Source organism: Tursiops truncatus, chromosome 14, assembly GCF_011762595.2.
Source record: "Tursiops truncatus isolate mTurTru1 chromosome 14, mTurTru1.mat.Y, whole genome shotgun sequence".
NCBI lineage: Eukaryota > Metazoa > Chordata > Mammalia > Artiodactyla > Delphinidae > Tursiops > Tursiops truncatus.
In genome coordinates, this window is record NC_047047.1 from 36,611,272 (window position 1) to 36,624,811 (window position 13,540).

At 37.2% G+C, this 13,540-nt stretch overlaps 1 protein-coding gene across 6 annotated transcripts in view; it reads right to left on the reverse strand.

The window, feature by feature from the left end:
* EHBP1 (EH domain binding protein 1) overlaps nucleotides 1–13,540 on the reverse strand; it is a 564,927-nt gene that overhangs the window by 261,751 nt on the left and 289,636 nt on the right. For all 6 annotated transcript variants that reach the window (XM_019942549.3, XM_073791336.1, XM_033838462.2 and 3 more), the window contains one exon: nucleotides 4,886–4,939. In XM_019942549.3, coding sequence (XP_019798108.1) covers nucleotides 4,886–4,939 — 54 coding nt within the window. The remainder of the gene's footprint in view (nucleotides 1–4,885; nucleotides 4,940–13,540) is intronic.

Below are 13,540 nucleotides of genomic sequence, written 5' to 3' on the forward strand. Positions count from 1 at the left end.
AGCACAAAATACATACTCAGTGAATTACCTGCTACTGAATGAATGAATGAATATGATGATGTCAAGCAAAGTGAACTGCTACTACCTGAAAAATGTAATGTCTACTTATATTGAATTTAGGTTTAAAAGAAAATTTCTAAGAACAGTTCTTTAATCCTATACATGAGTATATAGAGAGATCCCATGAGAATGGCTTAGTATACATTCATAGTAGAATCCCTCTTAAATCATCTGAATGTCACAGAGAATTGGTCAATTAAAGGGAAGAATTATAAATACTGATACACAAACATTTTAATTTTGTTTAATACATATTAATGTGTTTCATTCACCAGTTTTCATGGGCTCTTCTTTGAGTATAATTTCGTTGACTGCCAATTTTCTCATAATCAACAGCCATAACATATCATTAGTGTACTTCAATCACTTTTAAATGAAATCAATATATAAGGACAAAAGAGAAATAATCTGAATGCAAAATCCTTTCAGATTTTCATAAATTTTCCCAATTTTTTACAGTTGTATTTCCACACCAGATTTGAGAGCAGTTTTTAACAACTCACTTCTATCAACTCTTTCTAAAGCATTTTAACGGTTTTCATGAAATAATGCCTCAAACTGATATTTCACTGGCCTAGGAAACATCTAATTAAATTATATAATTACAATAACGGGTCAACAGCATTACATGAGGTCTTGTAAGGGGTCAAACTCAACTTACAACTCACCTGTGAGAGAAGTGTGCAGAAGTGTGTCAGAGAGTAGCCTACTAACCATGTTGACACATATGGGATTAAAACCAGGACCTTTTACAGACAGAATGGAAAGTATGAGGTAATCCGTGTAAATTAACTAGAGACTGATCAGGAGAACCTCTACTGTAATGACATATGGATCCCTCACATAATATCTCACTGCCACTAGAGTCTACTTTTTGAATTTTTCTTCAATATAGTTGATGAATGCTAATTCCTGTCTTAAAAAGAATAAACCTTACAGGATACTGAGTTTAATCATTTATTCACTCACTCCTTCAACAACATATAATATATTGAGTACCTAGTACACAAAAGGTACTATGTAAAAAAATTGTGGTAGCTACAAATATAAGTGGAACAGAACTCTTCCCCTATTACTTTGCCAAGCAAGAGTCCTTTTAACACCTCAGAAAACTGACCTAGGTTTTCCAGAAGAGGAAAAAGAGTTAACACACCTGGAGAGGTAAAGAAAAAAAATATTCTCAAAATTCATTTTTTTCTCACCATACAGAAGTTGGTCCCAGCAGAAAAAAATTAAGTTCCTCCTGAAAACTAAAGAGGGAGACATGCCCAATTCTAGTCTATCTTCCATGTGAGAATACACCACTTTTGTTTTGTTTTAGGGTTAATTATATAAACTCATCCTTTCACATTAAATAGTTCACAATTTATGATAGTTGTCCTAATTTAAAGTATGTAAATTAGTGTGTTCTCCTTTAAGTTAATGTATTTTAAATGGTTTAGTCACAACATGTGCATTCATGCTCTTTCCCATGCATTAATAAGAGTAAAACAATTTCACCACAGTTCCTAAGTCTGGTAGCTTTATACAATGTAAGTAAATAATGGATGCATTTAATACTTACCTCTTTTAAAAAATAAACATTAGGCTAGTAAAATAGGTCAAATCCCATAAATGTCTCTTCAAAAACAAAACAAAAAAAAACCTGCTGTAAAAACAGGCAAAAGTCAACAATAAAATAATAAGAAACTCATCTAATAAACTATTTGTTATTTTCTTGCATTAGGTTCCTAGCAATCATCATCATTATTGCTGTCACTATTATTAATAGCTAAGGAATTAATTGTGTGTTCCTCTCACATTCTGATTAATTTTACTTCTCTTCAAATTAGGTCTTCAATACGTAGGTTCCCCTAAGTTCTGACCATCTCTTTAAAGATGGCGGGTTTTGTTTTTTGTTTTTTTAATACCCATGGCTGAGAAGTTAGGTTTCTACTACAAAGGCTAATACGTGAAAAGTATGTTTACATGAAAAGTGAGTTGAAACCACAATTCAATTTTCTTTCTTTCATTCTTTGTTTTTCCCCCTAATCCTGGCATAGGAAATAACTATTACAGCAACAAGGAGTAAGGGGAAAGAACGGTTGTGCTAAAAAAGTTCAGAATAGGAAACTTGCAATAATACTCATAATCCATTCCAGAAATAAAAATATACAGAAAATATATATGCCAATATTGATTGTTTAAAGAAAGATATAAATTAGGGAGTTATTAATTGATCCCAAAATGACATGCCAGATAACTCTTTTAAATATTTCATTCTCCAAGAACTTGAAAATAAAAAATTTGATCTATAAAAAGATAATTTCCAAAAAAGTTTATAAAAATATTCCTATTGACTGAAACAAAGTCATGGACCTAGAAAATCCCTCTGAGATCATTTAGTAGAAACCTTTCATTTTACAGATGAAGAAATTAACTCCTAGAAAATAATCTCAAGGTCACCAGCTTTGAAGGCACATCAGGATTTATACTCAATTCTAACCAATCAAAAGCTCATGTCTTCTCTATACTATGATATGGGAGAAAGGAAAATGCATTTTTTTCATATAAGAATATGAGGAGGCAGAATGACAAGAAGGTAGAAAATCTTTCAGCTATTAAAAAGCATAATGATGGCTGGAAATCTCCACAAATGCAATGTTCTCTCCACAAGGTAACTCAGAGTAAGGTCTCCAAAATCTTCTGATGACAGAGTAAAATTTAACCTCTAGTAACAGTTCAATTAAAATTTTGGTTTTATAAAGTTTTATAAACAATATGAATAGTTAAAAGTCATCTATATTATTTTTATTAGATTTTTGTGAATCTAATTTAATAATAAACACTTGGAAAGAAGAATTGCTAATGTATTTTATTTTCCATTTTCCTCCTATGGCCACTCCCTTACCTAACAGATTTCTAACAACTTCAATCACTTGAGTAATAAATAGGCAAATGAGCAAAATAAGCTGCTGGGCTTAAATATATTTTTCATAAAAAGGATATAAATGTACACTTCGACTTGAGAAACACATACCCCAACATGGAAAGTAAAATCCAAAATATACCTCTTTATCTCATGATCCATTTAAATCTCACTGTTTTAATTTTAGTATTCCTCTATAGACCTTTAAAATATTTTTATAAAATATATAACACAGAACTTAAAAATATTTTTCCTAAAATCCTATAGATTTGAATGCCTTTTGCATCCAAACCTGATCTATATCATATAGCTTTTTTTTTTTACTTGTACCTTTCAGTAACAGCTTATAACCTATTGCTCAGAAATTTAAAACTGCTGTGCCTCTATCCTAAGATTAATTAGAGGAGTAATAAGAACACCTTTCTAAACAAATATAAAGTTAGTGTTTACATACTTCTACTATTAATTACAACCCCAAATTAACTGGCTAATTCTTTAGTACATCAAATTAACAAAGATGTATAACAGAGCCGCGGGTATTGAAAACCATAAAAACATCCATTGGGGAGAAGCTCTTAATTAGTGAAAGCTAGATTTTTAAGGCTGTAACCAATTTCAAGAAGTGTAAGTTTGTTTGTTTTTAAAACCTCAATGCTATTCCAAGTATAGTGTTCAAACCTATCACTACAGAAAATCCAGAACTGTTAACATGTGTGAACCATAACACAATGACATTGGCTTGATATCCAGCCATCAGAACTCCTTCCACTGTGTTTGGACCTGATCTCCTTCCCAAGCTTCCCAGATCTTCATGTCTAAAAATGGCCCAGCTATTGCTGGAAAAAGTATAAGATTCCTTCCACCACTGAGATATAAAACAAAGTCAGGCACAGAAAGGAAGAATATGCTGTTATAAAGCATGTTATAAAACTGTTACAGGGCTTCCCTGGTGGCGCAGTGGTTGAGAGTCCACCTGCCGATTCAGGGGACACGGGTTCATGCCCAGTCTGGGAAGATCCCACATGCCGCAGAGCGGCTAGGCCCGTGAGCCATGGACGCTGAGCCTGCGCGTCCGGAGCCTGTTGCTCCGCAACGGGAGAGGCCACAACAGTGAGAGGCCCGCGTACCACGAAAAAAAAAAAAAAAAAACTGTTACAAATATATTTTAAAACTTTAATAACAATCATGGTAATGATGTCAATGACAATGATAAAAGCTAATATTCATTGAAATTATTTAATCCTCACAAACCTGTAAATTGATTGCTGAGAAGTTAAGAAACTTACCACAATCACAGAGCCTATAAATGGAAGAGCTAGGGCTTGCAATTAGGTCTATCAGACTCCAGAATCCACATTCTTTCTCACTGTATCTTCATGGCCTGTCTTCCCTAATCTCCATTCAATAAACATTTATTAAACAAATACTGTATGCCTGCAAGTCACCTGGGACTCCACAATATGTAAACTAATTGAAGATGATTATTAAAGTACCACTCTAGAATCCCTCAACCCAAAGAGTTAAAGCATATACTTTTTTTTAAAGATTTCTAAGATCATTCATAGTTTCATTCAAAAAATGTTTCAATGAGCATTTGTTATGTGAGAAGCACCATATCAGATGCTAAATAGATAAAAAGATGAATAAGACATGATCCTTCCCTCAAGCCCCCAACAGAATACATAGAGCATATACATAATTCAGCATTGAAGAGTATTTTTACGTCTATATTTTTAACAAAAATATTTACAAATAATTCTGCTACCGGCTATCATTTCATTTAAAAAAATCTAAAAGTTACAAATCACTATTTAATTTTTATAAGGCAGCATTTCTCCTACCACCAAAATGCTAATGTACCTTAGTAATTTATACAGTCAAAAATATGAAAGGTGACAGAATTTACGATTAGCTTACATTTTCTATGACAAATGTCCACTCTTTATCTTCAAATTCCTCTGCATGAGGATCCTGTAACAAAAGTAAAATATAAAGTTGAAATACATTTCTTAATTCAGTCAATCCAGTTAAAAAAATACAAACAGCCTTGCTCCTAGCTTTTTCCAAGTTTTTAAAAAAGGAGAGGCAGAATGGCCTACTCTTAAGAAACTTCCATAACTTACCTAAATTTAAATCATTATTTTTTACTAAGAAATTCTCTATTTTACTTATGTTAATGCATATCATTATCTTCTATCATTGCATCTAAAACAATACAAAAAGAAACTGAGGGACAAATATATGATATCACTTATATGTGGAATCTAAAAAAATTGGTACAAATGAACTTATTTACAAAACAGAAATAGAGTCAGAGATGTAGAAAACAAACTTATGGTTATCAAGGGGGAAGGGGGGGTGGGAGGGATAAAATGGGAGATTGGACTTGACATATACACACTATATATAAAATAGATAATTAATAAGAACCTACTGTATAGCACAGGAAACTCGACTCAATACTCTGTAATGACCTACAGGGGAACAGAATCTAAAAATGAGTGGATAGAACCAACAGGAGGATGGCGGAAGAGTTAAGACACGGAGATCACCTTCCTCCCCACAGATACATCAGGAGGACATCTACACGTGGAACAACTCCTACAGAACACCTACTGAATGCTGGCAGAAGACCTCTGACCTACCAAAAGGCAAGAAACTCCCCACGTACTTGGGTAGGGCAAAAAAAACCCCAATAAACAGAGACAAAAGAATAGGAACGGGACCTGCACCAGTGGGAAGGAGCTGTGAAGGAGGAAAAGTTTCCACACACTAGGAAGCCCCTTTGCGGGCGGAGACTGCGGGTGGCGGAGGGGGAAGCTTCGGACATAGAGCCACGGAGGAGAGCACAACAACGGGTGCGGAGGGCAAAGTGGAGAGATTCCTGCACAGAGGATCAGTGCTTACCGGCACTCACCAGCCCGAGAGGCTTGTCTGCTCAACGGCCGGGGCGGGCGGGGCTGAGAGCTGAGGCTCCGGCTTCAGTCAGAGCGCAGGGAGAGGACTGGGGTTGGCGGCATGTACACAGCCTGCAGGGGGTTAGTGCACCATGGCTAGCCAGGAGGGAGTCTGGGGAAAAGTCTGGACCTGCCGAAGAGGCAAGAGACTTCTTCCCTCTTTGTTTCCTGGTGCCCGAGGAGAGGGGATTAAGAGCGCAGCTTAAAGGAGCTCCAGAGCCAGGCGCGAGCCGCGGCTAACAGCGCAGACCCCAGAGATGGGCAAGAGATGCTAAGACTGCTGCTGCCGCCACCAAGAAGCCTGTGTGCGAGCACAGGTCACTCTCCACACCTCCCTTCCGGGGAGCCTATGCAGCCCGCCATGCCAGGGTCCCGGGATCCAGGGACAACTTCCCCGGGAGAATGCACGGCGTGCCTCAGGCTGATGCAATGTCACGCCAGCCTCTGCCACCGCAGGCTCGCCCCGCACTCCGTACCTCTCCCTCCCTCCGGTCTAAGGGAGCCAGAGACCCCGAATCAGTGGCTCCTTTAACCGGCGACCTACACACAGAAGCGGGGCCAAATCCAAAGCTGAGCCCCGGCAGCTGTGCAAACAAAGAAGAGAAAGGGAAATCTCTCCCAGCAGCCTCAGGAGCAGCGGATTAGATCTCCACAATCAACTTGATGCACCCTGCATCTGCAGAATACCTGAATAGACAACAAATCATCCCAAATTGAGGAGGTGGACTTGGAGAGCAAGATTTATTATTTTTTCCCCTTTTCCTCTTTTTGTTAGTGTGTACGTGTATGGTTCTGTGTGAGATTCTGTGTGTATAGCTTTGCTTTCACCATTTGTCCTAGGGTTCTATCCGTCCGTTTTTTTTTTTACTTTTTAAAAAAAGTTTTTTCTTAGTAATGTTTTTTAATCTTTATTTTATCTTACTTTATTTTCTTTTATCCTCTTTCTTTCTTTCTTTCTTTCTACCTTTTCTACCTTTTATTCTGAGCCGTGTGGATGAAAGGCTCTTGGTGCTTCAGGCAAGAGTCAGTGCTGTGCCACTGAGGTGGGAGAACCAACTTCAGGAGGCTAGTCCACAAGAGACCTCCCAGCTCCACGTACTATCAAATGGCAAAAATCTCCCAGAGATCTTCATCTCAACACCAACACCCAACTTCTCTCAACAACCAGCAAGCTACAGTGCTGAACGCCCTATGCCAAACAACTAGCAAGACAGGAACACAACCCCACCCATTAGCAGAGAGGCTGCCCAAAATCATAATAAGGCCACAGACACCCCAAAACACACCACCAGACGTGGACCTACCCACCAGAAAGGCAAGATCCAGCCTCATCCACCAGAACACAGGCACTAGTCCCCTCCACCAGCAAGCCTACACAAACCACTGAACCAACTTTAGTCACTGGGGACAGACACCAAAAACAACGGGAACTACGAACCTGCAGCCTGCAAAAAGGAGACCTCAAACACAGTAAGATAAGCAAAATGAGAAGACAGAAAAACACACAGCAGATGAAGGAGCAAGATAAAAACCCACCAGACCTAACAAATGAAGAGGAAATAGGCAGTCTACCTGAAAAAGAATTCAGAATAATGATAGTAAAAATGATCCAAAATCTTGGAAATAGAATAGACAAAATGCAAGAAACATTTAACAAGGACCTAGAAGAACTAAAGATGAAACAAGCAATGATGAACAACACAATAAATGAAATGAAAAATACTCTAGAAGGGATCAATAGCAGAATAACTGAGGCAGAGAAACGGATAAGTGACCTGGAAGATAAAATAGTGGAAATAACTACTGCAGAGCAGAATAAAGAAAAAAGAATGAAAAGAACTGAGGACAGTCTCAGAGACCTCTGGGACAACATTACACGCACCAACATTCGAATTATAGGGATTCCAGAAGAAGAGGAGAAAAAGAAAAGGATGGAGAAAATATTTGAAGAGATTATAGTTGAAAACTTCCCTAATATGGGAAAGGAAATAGTTAATCAAGTCCAGGAAGCACAGAGAGTCCCATACAGGATAAATCCAAGGAGAAACACGCCAAGACACATATTAATCAAACTGTCAAAAATTAAATACAAAGAAAACATATTAAAAGCAGCAAGGGAAAAACAACAAATAACACACAAGGGACTCCCCATAAGGTTAACAGCTGATCTTTCAGCAGAAACTCTGCAAGCCAGAAGGGACTGGCAGGACATATTTAAAGTGATGAAGGAGAAAAACCTACAAACAAGATTACTCTACCCAGCAAGGATCTCATTCAGATTTGATGGAGAAATTAAAATCTTTATAGACAAGCAAAAGCTGAGAGAGTTCAGCACCACCAAACCAGCTTTACAACAAATGCTAAAGGATCTCCTCTAGGCAAGAAACACAAGAGAAGGAAAAGACCTACAATAACAAACCCAAAACAATTAAGAAAATGGGTATAGGAACATACATATCGATAATTACCTTAAATGTAAATGGATTAAATGCTCCCACCAAAAGACATAGACTGATGAATGGATACAAAAACAAGCCCCACATATATGCCGTCTACAAGAGACCCACTTCAGACCTAGAGACACATACAGACTGAAAGTGAGGGGATGGAAAAAGATATTCCATGCAAATGGAAACCAAAAGAAAGCTGGAGTAGCAATTCTCATATCAGACAAAATAGACTTTAAAATAAAGCCTATTAGAAGAGACAAAGAAGGACACTACATAATGATCAAGGGATCAACCCAAGAAGAAGATATAACAATTGTAAATATTTATGCACCCAACAGAGGAGCACCTCAATACATAAGGCAAATACTAACAGTCATAAGAGGGGAAATCAACAGTAACACATTCATAATAGGGACTTTAACACCCCACTTTCACCAATGGACAGATCATCCAAAATGAAAATAAATAAGGAAACACAAGCTTTAAATGATACATTAAACAAGATGGACTTAATTGATATTTATAGGACATTCCATCCAAAAACAAAAGAATACACATTTTTCTCAAGTGCTCATGGAACATTCTCCAGGATAGATCATATCTTGGGTTACAAATCAAGCCTTGGTATATTTAAGAAAATTGAAATTGTATCAAGTATCTTTTCCGACCACAACGCTATGAGACTAGATATCGATTACAGGAAAAGTTCTGTAAAAAATACAAACACATGGAGGCTAAACAATACACTACTTAATAATGAAGTGATCACTGAAGAAATCAAAGAGGAAATCAAAAAATACCTAGAAACAAGTGACAATGGAGACACAATGACCCAAAACCTATGGGATGCAGCAAAAGCAGTTCTAAGAGGGAAGTTTATAGCAATACAATCCTACCTTAAGAAACAGGAAACATCTCGAATAAACAACCTAACCTTGCACCTACAGCAATTAGAGAAAGAAGAACAAAAAACCCCCAAAGTTAGCAGAAGGAAAGAAATCATAAAGATCAGATCAGAAATAAATGAAAAAGAAATGAAGGAAACGATAGCAAAGATCAATAAAACTAAAAGCTGGCTCTTTGAAAAGATAAGCAAAATTGATAAACCATTAGCCAGACTGACCAAGAAAAAGAGGGAGAAGACTCAAATCAATAGAATTAGCAATGAAAAAGGAGAAGTAACAACTGACACTGCAGAAATACAAAAGATCATGAGAGATTACTACAAGCAACTCTATGCCAATAAAAATGGACAACCTGGAAGAAATGGACAAATTCTTAGAAATGCACAACCTGCCAAGACTGAATCAGGAAGAAATAGAAAATATGAACAGACCAATCACAAGCACTGAAATTGAAACTGTGATGAAAAATCTTCCAACAAACAAAATCCCAGGACCAGATGGCTTCACAAGCGAATTCTATCAAATATTTAGAGAAGAGCTAACACCTATCCTGCTCAAACTCTTGCAAAATATAGCAGAGGGAGGAACACGCCCAAACTCATTCTAGGAGGCCACCATCACCCTGATACCAAAACCAGACAAAGATGTCACAAAGAAAGAAAACTACAGGCCAATATCACTGATGAACATAGATGCAAAAATCCTCAACAAAATTCTAGCAAACAGAATCCAACAGCACATTAAAAGGATCATACACCATGATCAAGTGGGGTTTATTCCAGGAATGCAAGGATTCTTCAATATATGCAAATCATTCAATGTGATACACCATATTAACAAACTGAAGGATAAAAACCATATGATCACCTCCATAGATGCAGAAAAAGCTTCTGAGAAAATTCAACACCCATTTATGATAAAAACCCTCCAGAAAGTAGGCATACAGGGAACTTTCCTCAACATAATAAAGGCCATATATGACAAACCCACAGCCAACATCATCCTCAATGGTGAAAAACTGAAAGCATTTCCACTAAGATCCGGAACAAGACAAGGTTGCCCACTCTCACCACTCTTATTCAACATAGTTTTGGAAGTTTTAGCCACAGCAATCAGAGAAGGAAAGGAAATAAAAGGAATCCAAATCAGAAAAGAAGAAGTAAAGCTCTCACTGTTTGCAGATGACATGATACTATACATAGAGAACCCTAAAGATGCTACCAGAAAACTACTAGGGCTAATCAATGAATTTGGTAAAGTAGCAGGATACAAAATTAATGCACAGAAATCTCTGGCATTCCTATACACTAATGATGAAAAATCTGAAAGTGAAATCAAGAAAACACTCCCATTTACCATTGCAACAAAAAGAATAAAATATCTAGGAATAAACCTACCTAAGGAGACAAAAGACCTGTATGCAGAAAATTATAAGACACTGATGAAAGAAATTAAAGATGATACAAATAGATGGAGAGATATACCATGTTTTTGGATTGGAAGAATGAACACTGTGAAAATGACTCTACTACCCAAAGCAATCTACAGATTCAATGCAATCCCTATCAAACTACCACTGGCATTTTTCATAGAACTAGAACAAAAAATTTCACAGTTTGTATGGAAACACAAAAGATCCCGAATAGCCAATGCAATCTTGAGAACGAAAAATGGAGCTGGAGGAATCAGGCTCCCTGACTTCAGACTATACTACAAGGCTACAGTAATCAAGACAGTATGGTACTGGCACAAAAACAGAAATATAGATCAATGGAACAGGATAGAAAGCCCAGAGATAAACCTATGCACATATGGTCACCTTATCTTTGATAAAGGAGGCAGGAATGTACAGTGGAGAAAGGACAGCCTCTTCAATAAGTGGTGCTGGGAAAACTGGACAGGTACATGTAAAAGTATGAGATTAGATCACTCCCCAACACCATACACAAAAATAAGCTCAAAATGGATTAAAGACCTAAATATAAGGCCAGAAACTATCAAACTCTTAGAGGAAAACATAGGCAGAACACTCTATGACATAAATCACAGCAAGATCCTTTTTGACCCACCTCCTAGAGAAATGGAAATAAAAACAAAAATAAACAAATGGGACCTAATGAAACTTCAAAGCTTTTGCACAGCAAAGGAAACCATAAACAAGACCAAAAGACAACCCTCAGAATGGGAGAAAATATTTGCAAATGAAGCAACTGACAAAGGATTAATCTCCAAAATTTACAAGCAGCTCATGCAGCTCAATATCAAAAAAACAAACAACGCAATCCAAAAATGGACAGAAGACCTAAATAGACATTTCTCCAAAGAAGATATACAGACTGCCAACAAACACATGAAAGAATGCTCAACATCATTAATCATTTGAGAAATGCAAATCAAAACTACAATGAGGTATCATCTCACACCGGTCAGAATGGCCATCATCAAAAAATCTAGAAACAATAAATGCTGGAGAGGGTGTGGAGAAAAGGGAACACTCTTGTACTGCTGGTGGGAATGTGAATTGGTACAGCCACTATGTAGAACAGTATGGAGGTTCCTTAAAGAACTACAAATAGAACTACCATATGACCCAGCAATCCCACTACTGGGCATATACCCTGAGAAAACCATAATTCAAAAAGAGTCATGTACCAAAATGTTCATTGCAGCTCTATTTACAATAGACAGGAGATGGAAACAACCTAAGTGTCCATCATCGGATGAATGGATAAAGAAGATGTGGCACATATATACAATGGAATATTACTCAGCCATAAAAAGAAACGAAATTGAGTTATTTGTAGTGAGGTGGATGGACCTAGAGTCTGTCATACAGAGTGAAGTAAGTCAGAAAGAGAAAGACAAATACAGTATGCTAACACGTATATATGGAATCTAAGAAAAAAAACTGTCATGAAGAACCTAGGGGTAAGATAGGTATAAAGACACAGACCTACTAGAGAATGGACTTGAGGATATGCAGAGGGGGAAGGGTAAGCTGGGCCAAAGTGAGAGAGTGGCACTACCAAAATGTAAAATAGATAGCTAGTGGGAAGCAGCCGCATAGCACAGGGAGATCAGCTCGGTCCTTTGTGACCTCCTATAGGGGTGGGACAGGGAGGCTGGGAGGGAGGGAGACGCAAGAGGGAAGAGATATGGGAACATATGTATATATATAACTGATTGACTTTGTTATAAAGCAGAAACTAACACACCATTGTAAAGCAATTATACTCCAATAAAGATGTAAAAAAAAAACCAACAGGAAATTGATTTAGCCTCTCTTAGATTAATTTGGACATTAAAAAACTGTTCACTAAGGGTTGGGAAATCAGAAAGTAAAATGTGGAAAATGTGCTTACTTTTTGTACAGGGACTGCTGTTGTACTCTGATATCTGCTCTTCCCTTCTTATATAGTAATAGAATCCCCTATTTTTAAGCTGGGCACAGGGCCCTCCAAAATATTTCTCAGTTAGGACTATGTTACTAAATTCTGGCCAAATCCATGTCAAGGGAAGAGTCTTTGAAGTGTCAGAGAGAAGTCCCTTCTTCCCACTTTCCTCCTTCCTGCTGACTGGAATGTGAATATGATAGCTTGAACTCAAGCAGCCATCTTGGGCCATGAGGTGGGAGCCACAGGTTGAGGATGTGGAGCAAGAAGATAGAAGGAGCCTGGGTTCCAGATGATTGTGGAGCTGCCACACCAGTCCTGATTACTTATTTCAAAACGTTGTTTATATAAGAAAAATAAACTTCTATCTTGTTTAAGCTAAAAAAAAAAAAAAAAAGAGTGGATATATGTATATGTATAACTGATTCACTTTGCTGTACAGCAGAAACTAACACAACATTGTATATCAACTATACTCCAATAAAAATTTAAAAAAAAAAGAAATCCAGGTTCAGATAACTTAGTGAGTGAACTATTAAGAAGCACTTTATTAAGATATTAAATGCCCATATGAAACTCTGCCCTCATTTCTATACCTCTAAGTATTTTAAACTCAAAGTATCACTTGAGGCAAGGTTTTCTTGGTGCAGAGGTTATATAAACATCTGGAATTTCAAAGTACCGCAAAGGACTTCATAATCTACACAAAATGGCAAGTTGGATGTTGATACCCCCATCCACCCTCCACCACCAGAAACCTGAGAAAGGGTAACAGATCCCACAACCAAATGCAGCTTTTTTCTATATGAGGCATACTTTTGCAAGTATTTGACAAATATTTATTAGCTACTTATTATACAAGGAATTG